General features: G+C 32.2%; 1 protein-coding gene across 1 annotated transcript; it reads right to left on the bottom strand.

Annotated features, from left to right (window-relative positions):
* Positions 1-11656: 11656 nt before the first annotated feature.
* Positions 11657-19825, bottom strand: LOC112529431 (phosphatidylinositol glycan anchor biosynthesis class U protein-like). The gene is made up of 14 exons (XM_025140711.1): positions 19557-19825; positions 19423-19470; positions 19259-19319; positions 18295-18327; positions 16876-17000; positions 16638-16772; positions 15687-15763; positions 15335-15600; positions 14976-15032; positions 14717-14885; positions 13618-13675; positions 13169-13254; positions 13029-13085; positions 11657-12007 (listed from the first exon to the last, which is right to left on the bottom strand). The coding sequence occupies exons 1-14, from the start codon at positions 19705-19707 to the stop codon at positions 11915-11917; spliced, it is 1416 nt and encodes a 471-aa protein (XP_024996479.1). The 5' UTR covers positions 19708-19825; the 3' UTR covers positions 11657-11914.
* Between the last annotated feature and the right edge of the window lie 175 nt (positions 19826-20000).

Below are 20000 nucleotides of genomic sequence, written 5' to 3'. Positions count from 1 at the left end.
TACGGTTTTTACAAATTGAAGTGGTTTTATTTGATCGCTCCTATATATATGTATATATATATATATATATATATATATATATATTAATAATTGAAGATGTTAATTTTGAAAATGGATGTTTTTGTATTTTTGTAAGAAGAAAAATCAATGAAAAACTTTGAGTCGACAAATGAATCTATGATAAAAGCTAATGTATATATTTGCAAACGTGCCTTATATAATTACAATGAATTTTTTAAAATCCCAAATTTTAACATATTTATTTAAATAGAGAATTAAATATTAAAATATTTAATTATAAAGATTAGATTTATTTTAAATAATATCTTTATTTTAAAGATTATGATATTAATTATATTACTAAAATATTTATTAGTGATTTATAAAGTATTATTTTTTTCTTCTAAACATCTAATATATAAGGCGTGGAGCTTACACTATAACAAAATTGAGTTTATAGGACGCTTCTAGTTTCTAAGCGTCTTAATAGACCTCTTTATAGTACTTAATTTATAGGACCAAAAAAATAAAGTGTTCTATCTAAAGGCGTTGTAATAAGTTTATATGACGTTTTTTTTAACGTCGTAGTAAGTTTTTTAGGACACTTTTAATATAAAGCGTCTCATTAACAACTTTATATGACACTATTTGAAAAACTGTCATATAAAAACAAATATCCTATAAAAAATTGAGTTTATAGGACAATTTGTCAAAAGTGTCATATAAAGTTGCTAATGCGACACTTTGTATTAAAAATGTTCTAAAAAACTTGTTAAGACGCTCAAAAACGTATTATAACGCCTTTAGATAGGACGTTTTATATTTTGGTCCTATAAATTAAGTCCTATAAAACGGTATATTGAGACACTTACAGATTGAGGGCGTCCTATAAACCCAATTCAGGGCGTTGGATTCTCAACAATGTTTGCGTTACTCAAGCCGACATTCTCGCTTCCGCTTCGGATTTTCGTAGATAGAAAAGAATATAAAAAAATCATTTTCTCTATCATAAGCAATCATTTTCTGAAAGTTCTTTAAATTTGGAGATCTCAATAAACGGTACTTCATGTATAAAAAATTATTTTTAAGAGTTTTTGTCAAATATTTTATAATATAGTATAAATTAAGTATTTTATATCACGAAGACTTTAATAATTGATATGGGATGATTAATCATGATTATTGGACTATATTTGAATTATTGTCCTTAAAATGTTACATAAAGTTCACATGATAACATACTGGGGGTGTTCAAAAATCCGATCAACCCACATTACAACAAAATCGGGTTTATAGGACACTCTCAAATTATAAGTGTCCTAATAGACCTCTTTATAGGACTTGGTTTATATGATCAAAAAAATAAAGTGTCATATATAAAGGTGTTGTAATAAGTTTATATGACCTTTTTTGACGTCGTAATAAGTTTTTTAGGACATTTTTAATATAAAGCGTCCCATTATCAACTTTATAGGACACTTTTGAGAAAGTGTCCTATAAACTCAATTTTTTATAGGACATTTGTTTTTATAGGACAGTTTTTCAAATAGTATCTTATAAAGTTGATAATGTGACGTTTTATATTAAAAGTGTTCTAAAAAGCTTATTACGACATCAAAAAAGGTCACATAAACTTATTATAACACCTTTAGATAGGACACTTTATTTTTTTGGTCCTATAAACTAAGTCCTATAAAGAGGTCTATTAGGACATTTAGAATTTGGGAGTGTCCTAAAAAACCGATTTTGTTGTAGTGCCAACTCAATCCAACACGAAATAACTCAACCCGAAACAATCTGATGTCTAATCGAGTTGTAAAAATTTTAAATTGTAGGTATTGGATTGAAATTGGGTTACTATTATTTGAACTCAACTCATCCTAACTAATGAATCTAATATCCTTGTATTTCTTGGATTTAATATGATTGTTGAATTTGTATTAACATATACAATTATACTATCATGTACGCTCTTCATATACACAAATTTTTAATCTATTCTCCATCTATATCCAACTCATTCGTACATATGTCCAGTAACTGTGAACATATATATGTAAATTGTATAAAATTAATTGAATGTGATAAACGTAAGATTTAAGAAGTATGTATAAGTTGTATCAAATGGTTGATGATGAAAACTAAACTATGAGTAGAGAAATAACATATTCAAGGTTAGAAGAATATTTTAATGTAACGAAATATCAACCCGACTAATCCGTACGATTTGGGTTGGATTAGGTTAAAAAATTTCAAACCGTAAACATTGAATTGGGTTGTTCATATGTTTTTAACTCGATCAACCCAACCAATGAACCCCTAACACAAAAGTTAATGGATAATAATTAAATAAGATGCGGATGACATTAATTGCACCAAAAGCTCAAATTAATTAATAATAAAACATATAACACGTTTATAATCAAAGAAATATTTGTTACTGGTACTTAGGGTCGTTGGATTTCATATTCTTTTATTTTAATCATTAATCTATACTTATATTATAAAGCATTTGATAAAAACTCTTAAAAACTATTTTTTTATACATAAAATATTATGTATTAATGCATATTACTTAAAATTTAATATTACAAGTAATTGTGTGTAAATACAATTTTTGAATTCGTATAACTAACTACAAATAAACATAATCAAATACAGAATAAACATCTCATTTTAAATATAAAAAATCTAAAATATAATTAGGATAATCATTGAGTTCTAACAGAATCATTATCATTATAAATTTTATTGTTAAGCCAAAAATAAATTACATCACAAAATCAAAAAAACATTATCTTTCTTAAAACCACATGAATCGTATTATATTAACAGAGATAAAAAAACAAAATGAAACATTAAAATGAAGATATATCTCGTTGCATTGTGCGAGTACCCTTCTGGTTGTAATAAATGTGTAAGCTTTTTTTTTAAAATATATAATATTTATATACGGTAAATGTAACAAATAAACTCAAACACCTGGTGAGGTTTGAACCCCTTATCTCCTAGGAGGTCAAAGACTACGATACCGCTAGACAAAATACCCTTTAATAGCTTTTGTTTTTTATTGGTTGAATAATAATATTATTATATTGTCATGCTAATAATACACTACAAAATAAACAAGCAATTATTATGGTTAAAAAGGTGCTATATTCTTTTATATACAAATATACAACATAACAAACCCTTTATTATAACAAATTCGAGTTTATAGAATATCTAAAGTATTTAATTGTGAGGGTCTCGCTATCTGGTTAGCGGTTGGGTCAAGGGGCAAGGCCCTTGCAGGGTCTGGGGGCAGCGCCCCTTTTCAAAAACATTTATGTCGTACATGTCTAGATTAACAAACTTGAAAGATCGTAAGACAATTATTTGATTTGATCTAACGGGTCAAATTCTGAAAGTCAACCCTTAAAAGTCAACTATCGCACACAAAAAGAATGAACAGTAACTATATCGCAGAAGCTTTGTGGGATATACTTAATCATCGCAGATAGTGTCGTGAGATATATTCAACTATCGCAGATACTATGCGATAAACCCAAACTATCGCATACAGTATCATGCGATACATGCAAATCGCATAGAAGATCTGTGAAAATTTGTTTCCCCCATTTAACGTGGAATGAAAATTTGGGCTTATAAAGGGAATTAGTTCATTATATTATATAAAATCAAATAATTTGTTTATATTTAATTTCATGGTAGTTTAAAAACTCATATAAAACATTCTTAAATATTCTATATAAAATTAATGGATAATATGTAATTAAATATGAGGTGACGTTAATTTATATCAATAATTAAATATATCAAAGATAGATTTTGTATATATATATATATATATATATATATATATATATATATATAGAGGGATGTTATTCTACACCCTCTGTCATTCCTACACCCTATACAACCTCATCTCAACCATTCAATTTTTAATCAATTAAYTGTTTCCTAATATAAAGTATTAATCATAATTAATAAACTCTATTCATATTCCATAAATATTCAAATCATAATAAATGAACTCCAATCATTTCTATAAATATCTCAATTAATTGGGTTGCAAAAGTTGTACAAATGCACAAGGTTGTAAAAGAAATATACCCTATATATATATATATATATATATATATATGTGTGTATGTATGTAGTTAGTGTAGTTGTTACCATATATATATATCAAATAAAGGTTTTGTCGTATGCTTTTGGTTTTTGAATCTTAAATGATATGTAATATGTTACAACCTCCTCCTCATACTGATCTATACTATGATATAAAGCATTTGATAAAAACTTTTAAAAATTATGTTTTATATATATATATATATATATATATATATATACAAAGTACTGCTTAAAAACTCAATTTTGTTTGTAGTGAAATCAGGTGGGTCAGAGAATGAATGATCCACGAAAATTCAGAGCAGAAAAGAAGAACAGAGAAACATACAGAATAAGGGAGGAAGGTAATTCTGTTCATGATCGCAATGCAGAATATAAGAGAACAGTAATAACAACCAACTACAGGATTGTCCTTTTTAGAAGGGATGTTGACATCCGTCAAACAACCAAATCTATTTATTTAGGTCAGAATTAATGCCTTCCCCTTTAAGAGGATCCTTGTCCCCAAGGATCAAATTATTGATACGCCTTATCCATGGTGAGAGCATCATCCCATTGTAGTTTCAAAATATCTACAGTGGCATACAACAGATTAATACGGTTGTATCGTCCACAGAACTAAATTTTTTACCCTTCGACGAAGGAATGATACAATGGCACGTAACACCTATACCACCAAATTAAGTAGGTCTGTCCCTGTTATTAATATATTTAATAAGTTCCAATCTCATCTTGTCACCTTTAGTCACATCTAGGGGTGCTCAAAAACCCGATCAACCCAACCTAATGTGAAATAACTCAATCTGAAACAACCAGATGTTTAATCGAGTTGTAACACTACAACAAAATTGAGCTTATAGAACACCCTCAATCTCTAAGTGTCCCAACTCCCAATAGACCACTTTATAGGACTTAATTTATAGGACCAAAATATAAAGCGTCCTATCTAAAGGTGTTGTAATAAGTTTATATGACGCTTTTGGACGTCTTAACAAGTTTTTTAGGATATTTTTAATACAAAGTGTCGCATTAGCAACTTTATAGGACACTTTTGAGAAAGTGTCCTATAAACTCAATTTTTTATAGGATATTTGTTTTTATAGGACGTTTGTTTTTATAGGACGTTTGTTTTTATAGGACAGTTTTTCAAATAGTGTCTTATAAAGTTGCTAATGAGACGTTTTGTATTAAAAGCGTCCTAAAAAACTTAGTACGACGTCAAAAACGTTATATAAACTTATTACAACGCCTTTAGATAGAACGCTTTAATTTTTTTGGTCCTATAAACTAAGTTTTATAAAGAGGTTTATTAAGACGCTTAGAAATTGGGAGTTTATAAACCGGATTTTGTTGTAGTGCTCCAACTATATGTATCTACATGCATTTAAATACCTTTATTTGTCAACTTGTATTACTATAACTGGAACTTTAATAATCGGGTTTATAGGACACTCTCAATTTCTAATCGTTCTAATAGACCTTTTTATAAAACTTAGTTTATAGGACCAAAAAAATAAAGCGTCATATTTAAAGGTGTTGTAATAAGTTTATAGGACGTTTTTTGACATCCTAATATGTTTTTTAGGACACTTTTAATATAAAGCGTCTCATTAACAACTTTATAGAACACTATTTAAAAATTTGTCCTATAAAAACAAATGTCCTATAAAAAAATTAAGCTTATGGGTCACTTTCTCAAAAGTGTCCTCTAAAGTTGCTAATGCGACATTTTGTATTAAAAATGTCCTAAAAACTTGTTAAAACGCCCAAAAGCGTCATATAAACTTATTACAATACTTTTAGATAGGACGCTTTATATTTTGATCATATAAATCATGTCCTATAAATCGGTCTATTGGGACGCTTAGAGATTGGGGGTGTCCTATAAACCTAATTTTATTGTAATGAAGTATACACATGTTTTTTATGAGCCAATTGTAGAAGGAAAATGAGAGTTTGTATTATTTAATCATTAGATTAATAAAACAACAACAAAAAAGTTGTCATGTATATGGTTTCATCTCTCTATCAAATAGATTCTATATAATTAATATTATATTTTTCTCTTGGTCATCTTTTTTGTCTATTTAAATAATGATATAGTTGTCTGTATTGATATAGTTATCTGTATATTAACAGATAAGTTATTGTTCGGTTGTTGTGCTGAATGAACAATCTGAATGTCAAAAAATGACCATTTACCTCTGGTCTATATTTTATTTTTATTAGACTCACTACAACAAAATTGGGTTTATAGGACGTCCACAATATCTAAGTGTCCCAATAAACCGCCTTATAAGACATAATTTATAGGACCAAAATATAAAACGTCTTATCTAAAGGCGTTGTAATAAGTTTATACAACGCTTTTGGACGGCTTAATAAGTCCTATAAAGTTGCTAATAGAACGCTTTATATTAAAATAGTCCTAAAAAACTTATTACGACGTCAAAAAACGTCACGTAAACTTATTACAACGCCTTTTGATATGACACTTTATTTTTTAGTCATATAAAGAGATCTATTAGGACACTTGGAAATTGGGAGCGCCCTATAAACCCGATTTTGTTGTAGGTTTTAACAGATATCACAAAGTTTTAAATTTTCAAATGGTTAAGTTTCAATCACCACTACAACAAAATTGAGTTTATAGGACACCCCCAATCCCTAAACGTCCCAACAGACTGTTTTATAAGACTTAATCTATATGACTAAAATATAAAGTGTCATATCTAAAGGTATTGTAATAAGTTTATATTAGGCTTTTGGGAGTCTTAACAACTTTTTTATAACATTTTTAATGCAAAGTGTCGCATTAGCAACTTTATAGGACATTTTATCAAAAGTGTCCTATAAACCCAATTTTTTATAGGACACTTGTTTTTATAGGACAATTTTTCAAATAGTGTCCTATAAAGTTGATAATTAGACACTTTATATTAAAAGTGTCCTAAAAACCTTATTACGACGTCAAAAAACGTCATATAAACTTATTACAACACATTTAGATATGACATTTTATTGTTTTGGTCATATAAACTAATTCCTATAAAGAGGTCTATTATGACACTTATAATTTTAGAGTGTCCTATAAACCCGATTTTGTTGTAGTGAATATTATAGAGGATTTGACAAAAATTCTTAAAAACCATCTTTTATATATGAAAGTACTGTTTATTGATACATATTACTTAAAATTCAAGATTACAAGTAAATTATACGTAAATACAACTTATTAAGCTTCATGTTTGAATTCGTTTAACTAACATTCCTGCAAACCAAACGCACCCTTAAAGAAGTACACAAACATTATCCTTACAATAATTTCAACTTTTCAATTATTAATATTACTTTTTTGTAAAGGGTGTGCCGACACTTTTGCAATTTGCAAATATAAACCATAATTTTCATCTAATAAAATAGGAATAAATATTTTTATATAATCAAGAAAATTTCAAATAACATGTACCAATCATAAATTTGTCGTCTTAAAAAATATTTAAAAAAGAAATAAACATGAAGATTCATGTTTATATGACGTTTTTTGACGTCGTAATAAGTTTTTTTAGACATAATATAAAGCGTCCCATTAGCAACTTTATAGTTAACTATTTGAAAAACTGTCTTATAAAAACAAATGTCCTAAAAAAATTGAGTTTATAGGACACTTTCTCAGAAGTGTCCTATAAAGTTGCTGGTGCGACGCTTTGTATTAAAAATGTTCTAAAAAACTTGTTAAAACGTCCAAAAACGTCATATAAACTTATTACAACACATTTAGATAGGATGGTTTATATTTTGGTCATGTAAATTAAGTCTTATAAAACGATCTATTGGGACGCTTAGATATTAGAGGCATCCTATAAACCCAATTTTGTTGTAGTGTCAAGTCCCACAATATTAGTGTTCTTGATTTCTCATTGTACACTACAACAAAATTGGGTTTATAGGACACCCTCAATCTCTAAGTGTCCCAATAGACCGTTTTATAGGACTTAATTTATGGGACCAAAATATAAAGCATCCTATATAAATGTGTTGTAATAAATTCATGTGACGCTTTTGGGCGTATTAACAAGTTTTTTAGGACATTTTTAATACAAAGTGTCGCATTAGCAATTTCATATGACACTTTTGAAAAAATGTCCTATAAACTAAATTTTTTATAGGACACTTGTTTTTATAGGACAATTTTTCAAATAGTGTCCTATAAAGTTGCTAATTGGACGATTTATATTAAAAGTGTCCTAAAAAATTATTATGACGTCAAAAAACGTCATATAAACTTATTACAACGTCTTTAGATAGGACACTTTATTTTTATTTTTATTTTTATTTGGTCGTATAAACTAAATCCTATAAAGAGGTCTATTATGATGTTTAGAAATTGGGAGTGTCCTATAAACCCGATTTTGTTGTAGTGGTTTATGTCAATATAATACGGTTTTAACTTTAAATGGTTTTGAGAAAGCGACAATGTTTTTATTTTGAATAAAATATAAATTTAAAATAAAAATACATCGATATTAGTATCAAACATTAACTATTTAAAAGTTTTTCGTTTTTTGTGTAACTTTTTTAATTTAATTTCTTTTATTATATTTTAATTTAAGTTTAATAACAAAGTAATTTATTTTTAATTTAATAATAAATTTTTTTATAAAAATAATAATTAAGTATTTTGTTAGAACTTAATGATTATATATCCTAATTATATTTCAAATTTTTTATATTTAAAAATGATATATTTATCATGTATTTGATCATGTTTATTTACAGTTTGTTACACGAATTCAAACATAGAGCTTTAATAAGTTGTACTTACGTACAATTTATTAAATTTTAAATAATATGCATCAATAAACAGTATTTCATATATACAAATTAATTTTTAAGAATTTTTATCAAATGTTTTATAATATAATATAAATATGGATAGATATATTTGGAATTCTCCACATCTGGATATTGAAGTGAATTGTAGATGTAACATTTAATCATGTCACAATTAAGTTTGTTAGACAATTATAAGGGTTTTTGACAAGAATAAAGGATGGTTTATAAACACTTATCTGTTAAGTGTTTATCGGTAAAATTTAATATTATTATTTACTTGGCGGATAAGATTTTAGTCCACTAAAACGATATCGTATGCAACAATTTACCCGGTAAGCACTTACCATGGTAAGAGTCGTCGCACTCACTTACCGGATAAGACTCTCGGTCTTTGTCTCCCTCTTACTGAGTAAGATTTTTGGTCGTTACCACATTCATCCGGTGAGGTAATGTTACTTGGTAACCACTTACCTGGGTAAGCGTTTGGTAAACGGCCCCTTAGATCATTTTACAAGTCTTATGAACTTTTTTTTTAAACTGATAAATAAGGTTGGGTTCATATGAGACCATCATGTTTTCGTAAGACCCGTGTGACCATTTTTTTTGCACTTGAAACTTCACAACAAAACACTGTAACGGTAAAAAAAAAAAAAAAAACCGAACATTCACAGCAAAAACACTGTGAAAGTTATCTTTATAATGTTTTGCTGTGAAGTTTCAAGTGTAAAAAAATGATCACACGGATCTTATGAAAACAATCTGATGTCACGTGATCTCATGTATTAATTGATACCTTTAAATGAATACCTAATCGAAAGGGACATTTTGGCATGAGCACACGACATTCAAGGCCCATCCCGTACGTGAAACTTTATGTGTAACACGAGTTTTGTATGCTCTTTTAGCAATTATTTTTGACAATTAAATGTCACATCATTTTATAATATTTTATATTTTAATCAATTATAACATAAAACTTACAAGTAAATTGTTTATTATAATTTATTACCAAAAAATAATTTATTAATTTGAATTATATATAGAGTAAGTTTCAGATACAAACACTATAATAAAATCGGGTTTGTAGGACACTTCCAATTTCTAAGCATCCTAATAGACCTCCTTATAAGACTTGGTTTATAGGACCAAAAAAATAAAGTGTCCTATCTAAACGCGTTGTAATAAGTTTATATGACGTTTTTTGACATCGTAATAAGGTTTTTAGGACACTATTAATATAAAGCGTCTCATTATCAACTTTATAGGACATTATTTGAAAAACTGACATATAAAAAATTGAGTTTATAGAACACTTTCTCAAAAGTATCATATAAAGTTGCTAATGCAACACTTTATATTAAAAATATCCTAAAAATTTGTTAAGACGTCCAAAAGCGTCATATAAACTTATTACAACACCTTTAGATATGACGCTTTATATTTTGTTCCTATAAATTAAATCCTAAAAACGGTCTATTGGGACAATTAGAGATTGTGAACGTCCTATAAACCTAATTTTGTTGTAGTGATGTTTTTAAAGCATACCACTCCCATTGAAATCTTAATTCGTTCCTACAATCTCTCTAATCCAACTAATGTCATTATAATCTCTCTTTTTCAAAAAGCAGATAGCCATTGTTGATTTCATATTTAATGGGTGGTTTTGACTCAATATTCCTTATAATCATCGTCAACTTCCCTTCCTCAAAGCTCAGTTGCTTCTTTTTCAAGGTAAGCTTCAACCTCATGTGTTTCGACCATTGCTTCTGATTAATTTATGATTTGTATCGATTTTTGCTTCTTACTTTTTGACTCATTACGTATTAATTCTTTATGGTTTCTTTATTTTGTTTTTTGTCGGTTTAGGTTTACTTTCTCGGAGCTCGATTCTTTCTCATCCCCACATCTTGATTGTTTCTCTTTCAAGGCAAGCTTCAACCTTATGGGTGGCTGTATTGATCGACCATTGCTTGATTGATTTACTATTTGTATTGATTTAAATAGAATTGTTTTTGATGTATTATGTTATGGAACACAAAGTTCACATAAATGATTTGACAAAAACTCTTAAAAACCAATTTTTATATATAAAATACTATTTATTGACACATATTAATGTATCTGAGAAGCTGGGTGGTGGTGGTCCAAGGTTGAACTAATGGATTCAATTAATTAAAGAATAAAAATCCATCTGGGTCCCCAATTCTGGCTTAAAAAAGATCCGGACTGTACCGGTCTTTATCTAGTCCGGAAAAAGACCGATCCTTATCTAATCCGACCTGGAAGAATATTGTCCGAAGAAGCCTGAAGCCCAAACACAAGCCAGACCCAAAGCACGATCAGGTCATTTTTTTCAAACAAAGGGCCGATCAAGCCTATTTTCACACCCAACGCCTAGGCTCGACCCACCCCATGCCCAAAAAAACCAAAGCTTTTGGCCTGTTTGGCTTTTTGGTCCGATAAGTTTACAAAAAAGTTAACGAATTTAAAAAATCCAGATGGGTCTTTAGCCGGTCCAAAAAGTGGCTGGACCCATCTTTATCTAGTCAGAAAAAGACCGGTCTTTATTTATTCCAAAACAGAGACCGATCTTTATCGGGTTCGACTCGAAAAAATCTGGTCCAAAAAAGGACCTGGTCCCTAAAAATTATACCATTAAGTAGATGCATTCACATGTGAAGGATTGTAGTGTGCCCCAAGAATCTAATTTGAACTTGAAACAAGATTACAATCATAAACTGCTTCTAACTGTGATGAATGCATTCTACTCATTTACGGCAAATTTGTCGATACAACATAATAATGTGATATAGAACCCAGATGTCGACAAAAAAATCTCAAATCGGGTAGAAGAAACCGTACGTTACCTCTTGAAAACGAGCTTTTTCGGGATTTTGTTTGTGTGGTATATCCAAGTTCTCGAGTATAGCATCCGAAGTTTGTACTACAGTACCTTCTTTGAAACGGGTGTAGTAGCTTGCTTTAGAGCTCTATCGTGGCTCAGCATCGAACTCACACTCTCCACCACCAAGATAATCTGTGAAATTGGAAATACAATGCCGTTTTTGGTCAATGGCAAGCGGATACTATAGATACAAGTTCTTTTATGACGTAGAACATGATATTTGGTGTTATAACCTCCGGATAGAAGTTCAAATGAGAACCGTAAAGGCGTAAATATTCTGAGAACCAACTATTTCATGACTTATTCATGATAAATAACCCTAAAATATTCATGAATAATAACCCTAAAATATTCATGAATATTATTCATTATTTGAGCAAAAAAGGTTGATCCAGCAACCCCTACCGGTCCCACGTGGAACCCGTCCCCTAGGAATTACACGTGAGGAGGCATTTCAGAGTTGCTTCAGCGGTTGAGGCTGACGGAGAGGTTCAAGCCCGTCTGCCGCAGGATTCGAACTCGAACCTGTCGTGTATTTGAGTGAAGTCTCTCTACCTCTTTGCCAACTAAGCTACACGCCCGAGGGCGAATATTAGTCGTTATTATTATCATAATTTTCATTATTCATGATATTCATCATGAATATTTATCACGATATTCATCTTTAATAACTCATGAATAGTTAATTGGTTCTGAGGTTTTCAAAATATTTATGATTCTCATTTGAAACTCTGCCCCTATAACCTCTACCGGAAGGAAATTAAGACGGTTTCACTTTGGAAATTCCGGTAAAGGTCGCAACATTTCCTTTTTGCCAATTGTCAACGTTACTAAAAATGTTGAAATTTTTCATAGGGCGGAGCGATTAATGCTTCTTTTCCTTTTTTCTTTTGGTGAGCTGTAGAGATGCACGAAAAAGCTCAGGCCCAGATCAGGCCTTGAAGCCCGATCAGGCTAACTTTTCATTTCAAGGCCCGATTAAAATCCCGTCCTGAAAAGTCCAATCAGGACTATTTTCACACCCAAAGCCCGGCCCGGCAAGACCCGGGACCAAAAAGACCTGGCTTTTTTTGCTTACCCAAAATGGGCTGGGAAGTCCCGGGCCCCAAAAAAACAGGACTACTTAAAAATCAAGCCACAAAAATCGACCAACCTGAAAGCAGGCATAAGCCATTGCAGTAGCGAAGTAAAAGTTTGCATTGCCCGTTCCCTGCAAAATTCATCGGGTTAAAACTTAATCAAGTTACAGAGAATGTAAGTGAACCAATTATTCCGACATTACAAGAATCGTACCCTCCATATCCACAGGTTGTGCATCACTGGGCTAAGAAGTAAAGTCCCCAGATACCCAGAGAAAAGGAAAAATGAGAATTGCATATCTGCCAGAAAAATATATATACAGATCGTAAGATTTTGGTGCCAAATTTAAGTTCAATGCGTCAAAACAGAAAAACATGGCGTGGAATAAATGGTTCAAATATTTTCTGTAATATAAATATTATATACAGGGCAGGTTCATTTAGGAACCTTAAATAACTTTAGGAACCCCGGAACCACCTATTCTGCGAATATTCATGATGAATAACATCTGTCACGGCATTCATCGTGAATATTTTATCACGTCATTCATCATGAGTACCCACAAAAAAGGTAGTTCCTGGGTTCCTAAAATATTTAAGGTTCCGAAATGAACATCCCTCTATTATATACTTCATATATATACAAGTGCTTCAATCAGTTACCAGCTAGTGCATTCACAAACAGGCCCAGCAGACCCAAGTAAAGAGCCGAATCCCCAACCTGTCCTTGTCAATGGAAATCAATTTAGAGAAACAGTCGATTACGATGACTATATTTTCGATGAGAAATATCTCAGAAATATGAAAATGAAAACAATTGTAGTTTGGGTAACTGGCAAGAGATTCGTGAAATAGAGAAATTTGCAATGCAATATAGATGTAAGATTATTTTTCATTTCATCCTGATATAGAGAAATTTGCAATGCAATATAAACTTGCTAAACATTGTTTGGTATGCGGGACAGAACAAGGCAGACCAAGACGAAACCTTGTTATCCCATGTGTAGCGTGGTATTAGACTGGGAAAGGACGTTTTTTGTCCCACCAAATCAGGGAGATGAGACAAGATCAGTAAAATACTAAACTGCTATGTCAAATTAAAACCCTAAAACCTTCCACAATACTTTCACTGGTCAACCTCACTCTCGTCTGTCCAATCCTGTCCAGCCAGTCCCGTCCCGACCGTGTACCAAATGCACCCTAAAAGAACTAAACCGGCCACATCAGCTTTTTTATAAAAATCCTTCAAAGCCTACAAGGAATGAAATACAGTGATCAAATCTGCGCTTCTAATTGAAAGATATATCATATATGGTGCAATGTTCTGTATTATCAACGGTGTTTAGAAAATGGGATTTTCAAAAACATAAAAGTGTGAATCTATTGATTACCCAGAGTTGCAATGAAACCAACAAGCATATCAACATGTATTAAAGAAAAGAGCATTTTCAATAAAGTTTTTCCAGGGGTTCCATCCCCTTTTCCAAAAAAAAAAACATGTATTAAAGAAAAGGTTCAGCATCGAGGTAAAAGAGTTCGTTAAATACATCTTAGGGACTCTATACTAGTGGTGATAGTTCCAAATGAAGCTTAGGTCAAATATAATGAGTGTAAGCTGTTGCATTAGGAAACATTATAACTCGTTCACATAACAAAATCATGAAAGAAGATACTTTAGTAATGATGAGCTTTCGTTTGTAACTAAGAAATAGCGGGAAAATAAGGATGAAGAGAGGTTTGGGGAAAATACTAAAGAACTTACGGAAGGGTAGGATTTAAGGACCGAAGAGATTGCAATGTAGACAAATGCAAGAAAGCAAGGACGATGGTGTAGCCGTATAGCAAGTGGCAATACCATGAAAAGAATATTTATATGGAATACTATCAGGAAGAAATCTCTGAAAAAATCGAAAACTTCTGCAAAGAAGTACCTGTATTCACACAAAAAAATCATCAAAACAACTTAATTATAAGACGTAGTCCACAAATCGCAACCATCATAAAAGAAAGTATGTACTCACCACAAGAGACCGATGTTTGGAGATAAATCTTCTACACTGAGAATAAACCCGTACGTTCTGCCAGTATTAATCCATATTAAAAGAATATATGTTAACAAAAGGATGGTAATGAAAGTATTAGGAAGCATATAAACTGGACACACCGAAACAAAGTGAGGAAAGAAAATACGGTTTTCATCACAGTTACGAGCACATAAACTGTGCTTCCACCAATCTGAAACAAGCTAAACATATTGATCAAAGTCCATGGAACTTCAAGTAAGACCTCAAGTTTGGAGATCAACCATGCACATGTGGATACTATCAACCATGCACATGCGAATACTATCAACCATGCACATGCAAATACTAGGATGTACCTTTTAAACATCTCCCCAAGACCACTGAACTCCTTAAGAGAAATGCTACACAGAACTAGTACATAGAATGCCCAAACAGAAGCCCAGAAAAAGAAAAGAACAACTCGTCTCCACGAGAAAACTATCAGATTTGATGTTCCATTTGTTGTTCCCTTATGCTTACGATGGGTATCACTCGAGAGTTCATTTTGATCATCACCATACTTATTTTGCACAAATAGTTTCCTTGGTGGTGTATCGAGACCAGAACCTATTAACAAAACCAACTGAAACGGAAAAACGGAAAAGGTCAAGTCAAAGCATTGAATGTTGATGTGCTAGAAGAAGAGGAATGGCACAAAGAAAGACATACGGGAATGACTAGAATAGCAGGATAGAGGGACAAATGAGATGCTATCACCCATCCAAACGCGGCCAAGGGAACCAGTCCTGTTGCAGTTAGAATCAAAAAAAATCAATGGGATTTGTTAGTACCTAATATATAGCATTATTAAAAGTCCAATATCAAAGGCGGGCATAGAAATTTTTTCAAGTGGTGGCACCATTTGACTATAAGAAAATGAAGCTATCGATAGTTTTTTTGTAAAATCATCATTGATCTGTTGGTTAGTTCCTTGCTTTTTGTATGTGAGGTCCGTTCGAGTCTTTTATCCCAAAAAATTTCAGAAACATAATAAGCTTGAAACTAAAAGCTAAGAACTAAGTAAATTGATACAAAGGGAATTCGAACCCGCCCCTAGAAATGGAGAAAATGCCCTGCAAACCAACTTTATCCAAGAGAAACTAGTGTTATTGTTGTAGTTTCAACGAATATGTAGTTGCATAGAGGCGGACCTAGAAGTTTTTTTTCAAGTGGTGACACCATTTGACTATAAAAAACGAAGCCATAAGCCTATAATTTTTTTTCTTATAAAATCATCATTGGTTTGTTGGTTAGTTCCTTGTTTTTTGTATGTGAGGTCCTATGTTAGGGTCTTTTATCCCAAAAAAAAAATTCAGAAACATAATAAACCTGAAACTAAAAGCTAAAACTAAGAAAATGATACAAATGGAATTTGAACCCAAGCCTAAAGGGAGAAAAGACCGTGCAAACCAACTCTACAAAAATAAACTTGTGCTATTATTGTAGTTTCAAGGAATATATGGTTGCATCCAACAAAATAATATGGTGGCACCTTTCACGACCCTAAAAATTTTAACCCTACAAAGCAGTGGCCCCGTGCCACTGTATGCACTATAGTGGGTCTGCCCCTGTCTAATATAACATTAATCATGCATTAGAAGATGGTTGACAAGGCCTTACTCTTGCAAGCTCCATACAGAGACAAAACAATCATAAGATTTTCAATTGGTGCCGTTGAATACCCCAAACAGGTGATGATCGTCAAAGGATTCCATAAGTACACAAGGGCAGCTATATCACCAGACGGAAAATTTTCTACATAAACAAAGAATGTTAGTTTTTCTTAGGATAAAGAAACAAAAAAGCCGCGGTAAATCTGGCATAAGGGAGTGTTTAAATGTCTCAGTGGGAGGAAAACCTGAAACTTTCAAAAGTCTACCAGCTCCTAACGATTTCAGACTCTGGCTATCGGCTATTTGAAGAAGCTGACCAATTGACCGTATAAGCATTGCAGTGATGAAATCTGCAACAACAAATGCCAGACTGTATCCAAAAATATGTTTCGTATCAACAATGTAACTAATATATATACTAGAAGCCGATAACAACAAATGAACAAAAAAGTGACAACATTAACCGAGCAGCGATAAGTATAAACATTTGAATGTTCGTCTGAGCAGTCTCTTGACCCTTTATCTCTTTGATATTTTACTTATTATCATAGATTTTACCACCTTACCCACTTCAAATTACATCCATATAAAGATTTAGACATTTATGATCACTATTTAGTCAAACCTAATAAGACTTTTGCCTAAATTGTTAAAAGACCTTAGGGTATGTGATCAAGTTTCATTCCAGATCCCCCCCCCCTTTCACATACCATTGTATTTGAGCAATGATTTTAAAAATCGTTTGAAGCATACACCTCAATGCGAACAGCACCTGAGGCAGCGCTCTTGGACCCTGGACGAGGCTTACGCCTTGGTTCATTGAGGCGGTTTGGTGAGAAGTAACGCGTGAGGCTTTGTCTAGGCGTATGCCTCAGATGATCTGCTTTGGTAATGGTATTTTTGGCTTTTTTATAAGCTTTATGGCTTCTTATTTTTAGAAACTAAAAGTCAAAGCCCAGCGACCCCAATGTGTACTTTTAATATTTTAAAACCCAAAAAGCAAGTATTTTCTCCTCTCAATCAAAAAATGTGGTTTGACCCTTCCTCTTCCTCCAAGCAACCAATTTTTCCTCACCTTCTCAGCCTATCTCACGGTTTCACTCTTTCCTCTGTCAAGAACCACTCAACCATTGCCCCTAGTAATTTGGTAATATATATATATAATATTTTATATATATTATATATTGTATATAAATATATATTTGGGTGGTATATATATACATATTTTGGTGTATATATATTTCCGCTTCGGGGCTTACGCCTCGGACCACCTCGAGGCCCGGTTCTGCCTTTTAAAACCTTGATTTGAGCAAAAGGTTGATTACCGGCAAGGCAACCCCTAGCGGCCCCACACAAAACCGCCCCTAGGAACCACATTTGAGGACGCATTTCAGAGCTAACTCAGCGGCTGAGGCTAGCAGAGGGGTCCAAGCCCGTCTCCCACAGGATTCGAACTTCTTCAACCTGTTGTGTACTTGAGCAAAGTCGCTCCGACCCTTTGCCAACTGAGCTACACGCCCGAGGGCCACAAACTCATGCCCTAAGGTCATGTCTCACAAGTGAAAAACATGTATAATGGTTGGTACACAACAACACGTCTTCCTGGTTTTCCATTTTATTTGGCTTCACATGCAAGGAAAAAAAAACACAGGATAGAAATTTACCTGAATAATAGATGGCTTCGCTGCCCTTCACCTCTGCGGACCCGGCAACAATCAATTTATCAGTACACTAATATCAGATAATATGACACAAAGTATTACCCTTCCATTTACATAAAGATGATCACCAAACTAAGCTCCAAAATGATAAAACTAAAACTCCAGGAATGATTTTAAAGCCAAACACACTAAATATTAATATAATTTTCTTTTCTTTCTACAAAATGATAAATACAGAAATGCAAAAAAGAGAGCAGGAAGGAACAAATATAGTGCTACAAATATGAAAATCAAACGGTACTAAATTTGGCACCAATTGTTTTATCTCTGCAGTGTTTCTTCTGGTCTGCTAAAAGATATACATTTTGACATTCAAGTTCAAACTAGCATTTCATAAACCAGGCACCAATTGTTTTTGATCTGCAGTGTTTCTCATATATTTTGATATAATTTGTCACGTTATAATATTAGTCAGATTGATCACGGAACTCAAAACTGTCTCTTAAAGTCTCATTTTTCTTTTTCCTTAAATCACGAGGTGGGTGATGAGGAATGACTATGAATCATCAATGATCATATATTGTGTTGTTAGTGCTACAATATGAAATCAAACGCTCCTAACTACAGAATATATGATCATTACTAACTCAAAATCATTCTTCATCAACCACTCTCTAAAAAGGAAAAAGCAGACTTTGGAAGACGTTTTGAGTTTCGCAATCAAACAAACGAAAAACATATTTTCATGTGACATGACATATTACATCAAAATCTATGAGAAACCCATATACAAATCAATTGGTGCCATATCTCTGGAATGCCGGTTTGAACTTGAATATCAAAATGTATATCTTTTAGCACACTAGAAGAAAAACATAATGCACATAATTATTCCATTTGACCACAAATTACAACACATTTTCCACATCTGAATAGAAATCATGAACTCTATCATTCGTTTATATACCTATCAATGGTAAGAGGACCAAGTATCGATAATAAAAGAGGAGATCCATGGTACATTGAACCTGTAATCAATCAAATTTTATGAATTATGAAATTAAACGAATACAAGCATACACACACACACATATAACAGAAGCGTTTGAAGAAATCATCGAAGATACAAACCAGCATAAGGCGACATCGAAGACTGCTTTAGCCAATAACCTTCCGCCACTGCAACAATCAACATACAGAGATTGGTTACTGAACTGATTCAATACAGTAAAAGAAATTGAAGTGTGTGGGGGATTAGTGATTACGGCGGCGAATGCTGGTGAGCGGGGTGGAGATTTCGGGACGAGAGGAGAAGTTGAGAGTATTGGGGAAATAGATGATGAGTACTAATCGTGTTATTATTGAAGCTACGGCGGAGGTCCAAAACCATGGCTGCTTCTTCGTTGATTTCTCCATTTTTGGGGCTTGTTTCCGATCGAAGAACGGTGGACCGGTAGGCTTTGTGTTTTCCTTTCTGCCTGTCTGACGACGTCGTTTCTATTAAGAGCACTTCCCGCATTCTAATCGCTTGCCAATAGTTTTTCATCCAAATAAATCTTTGGAAAAATTGCACCAAAATAAACCAACTTTTACATTATTCTTATTTTGGGGAATGAATTTTTAAAATCGTCATTTTAGGGAACCAACTTTCACCTGATTTTTATTTTGGGGAACCAACTTTCAAAATCGTCATTTTGGGGAACCAACTT

The sequence above is a fragment of the Cynara cardunculus genome (assembly GCF_001531365.2).
Source record: "Cynara cardunculus var. scolymus isolate 2C chromosome LG 16, CcrdV1, whole genome shotgun sequence".
Taxonomy (NCBI): Eukaryota; Viridiplantae; Streptophyta; class Magnoliopsida; order Asterales; family Asteraceae; genus Cynara; species Cynara cardunculus.
The sequence above is the reverse complement of the archived record's forward strand: the minus strand, read 5'-3'. Positions and strand labels throughout refer to the sequence as shown.

Bases quoted from the DNA above. Each gene is read 5' to 3' on its own strand.
- LOC112529431 (XM_025140711.1), bottom strand. From the start codon at position 19,707: ATGGAGAAATCAACGAAGAAGCAGCCATGGTTTTGGACCTCCGCCGTA. The intron at 17,001-18,294 runs GTAAATTTCTAT...TTTTGGATACAG, and splicing joins CGAAGCCATCTATTATTCAG to TCTGGCATTTGTTGTTGCAG. The intron at 15,764-16,637 runs GTAAGGCCTTGT...TAACTGCAACAG, and splicing joins TCTGTATGGAGCTTGCAAGA to GACTGGTTCCCTTGGCCGCG.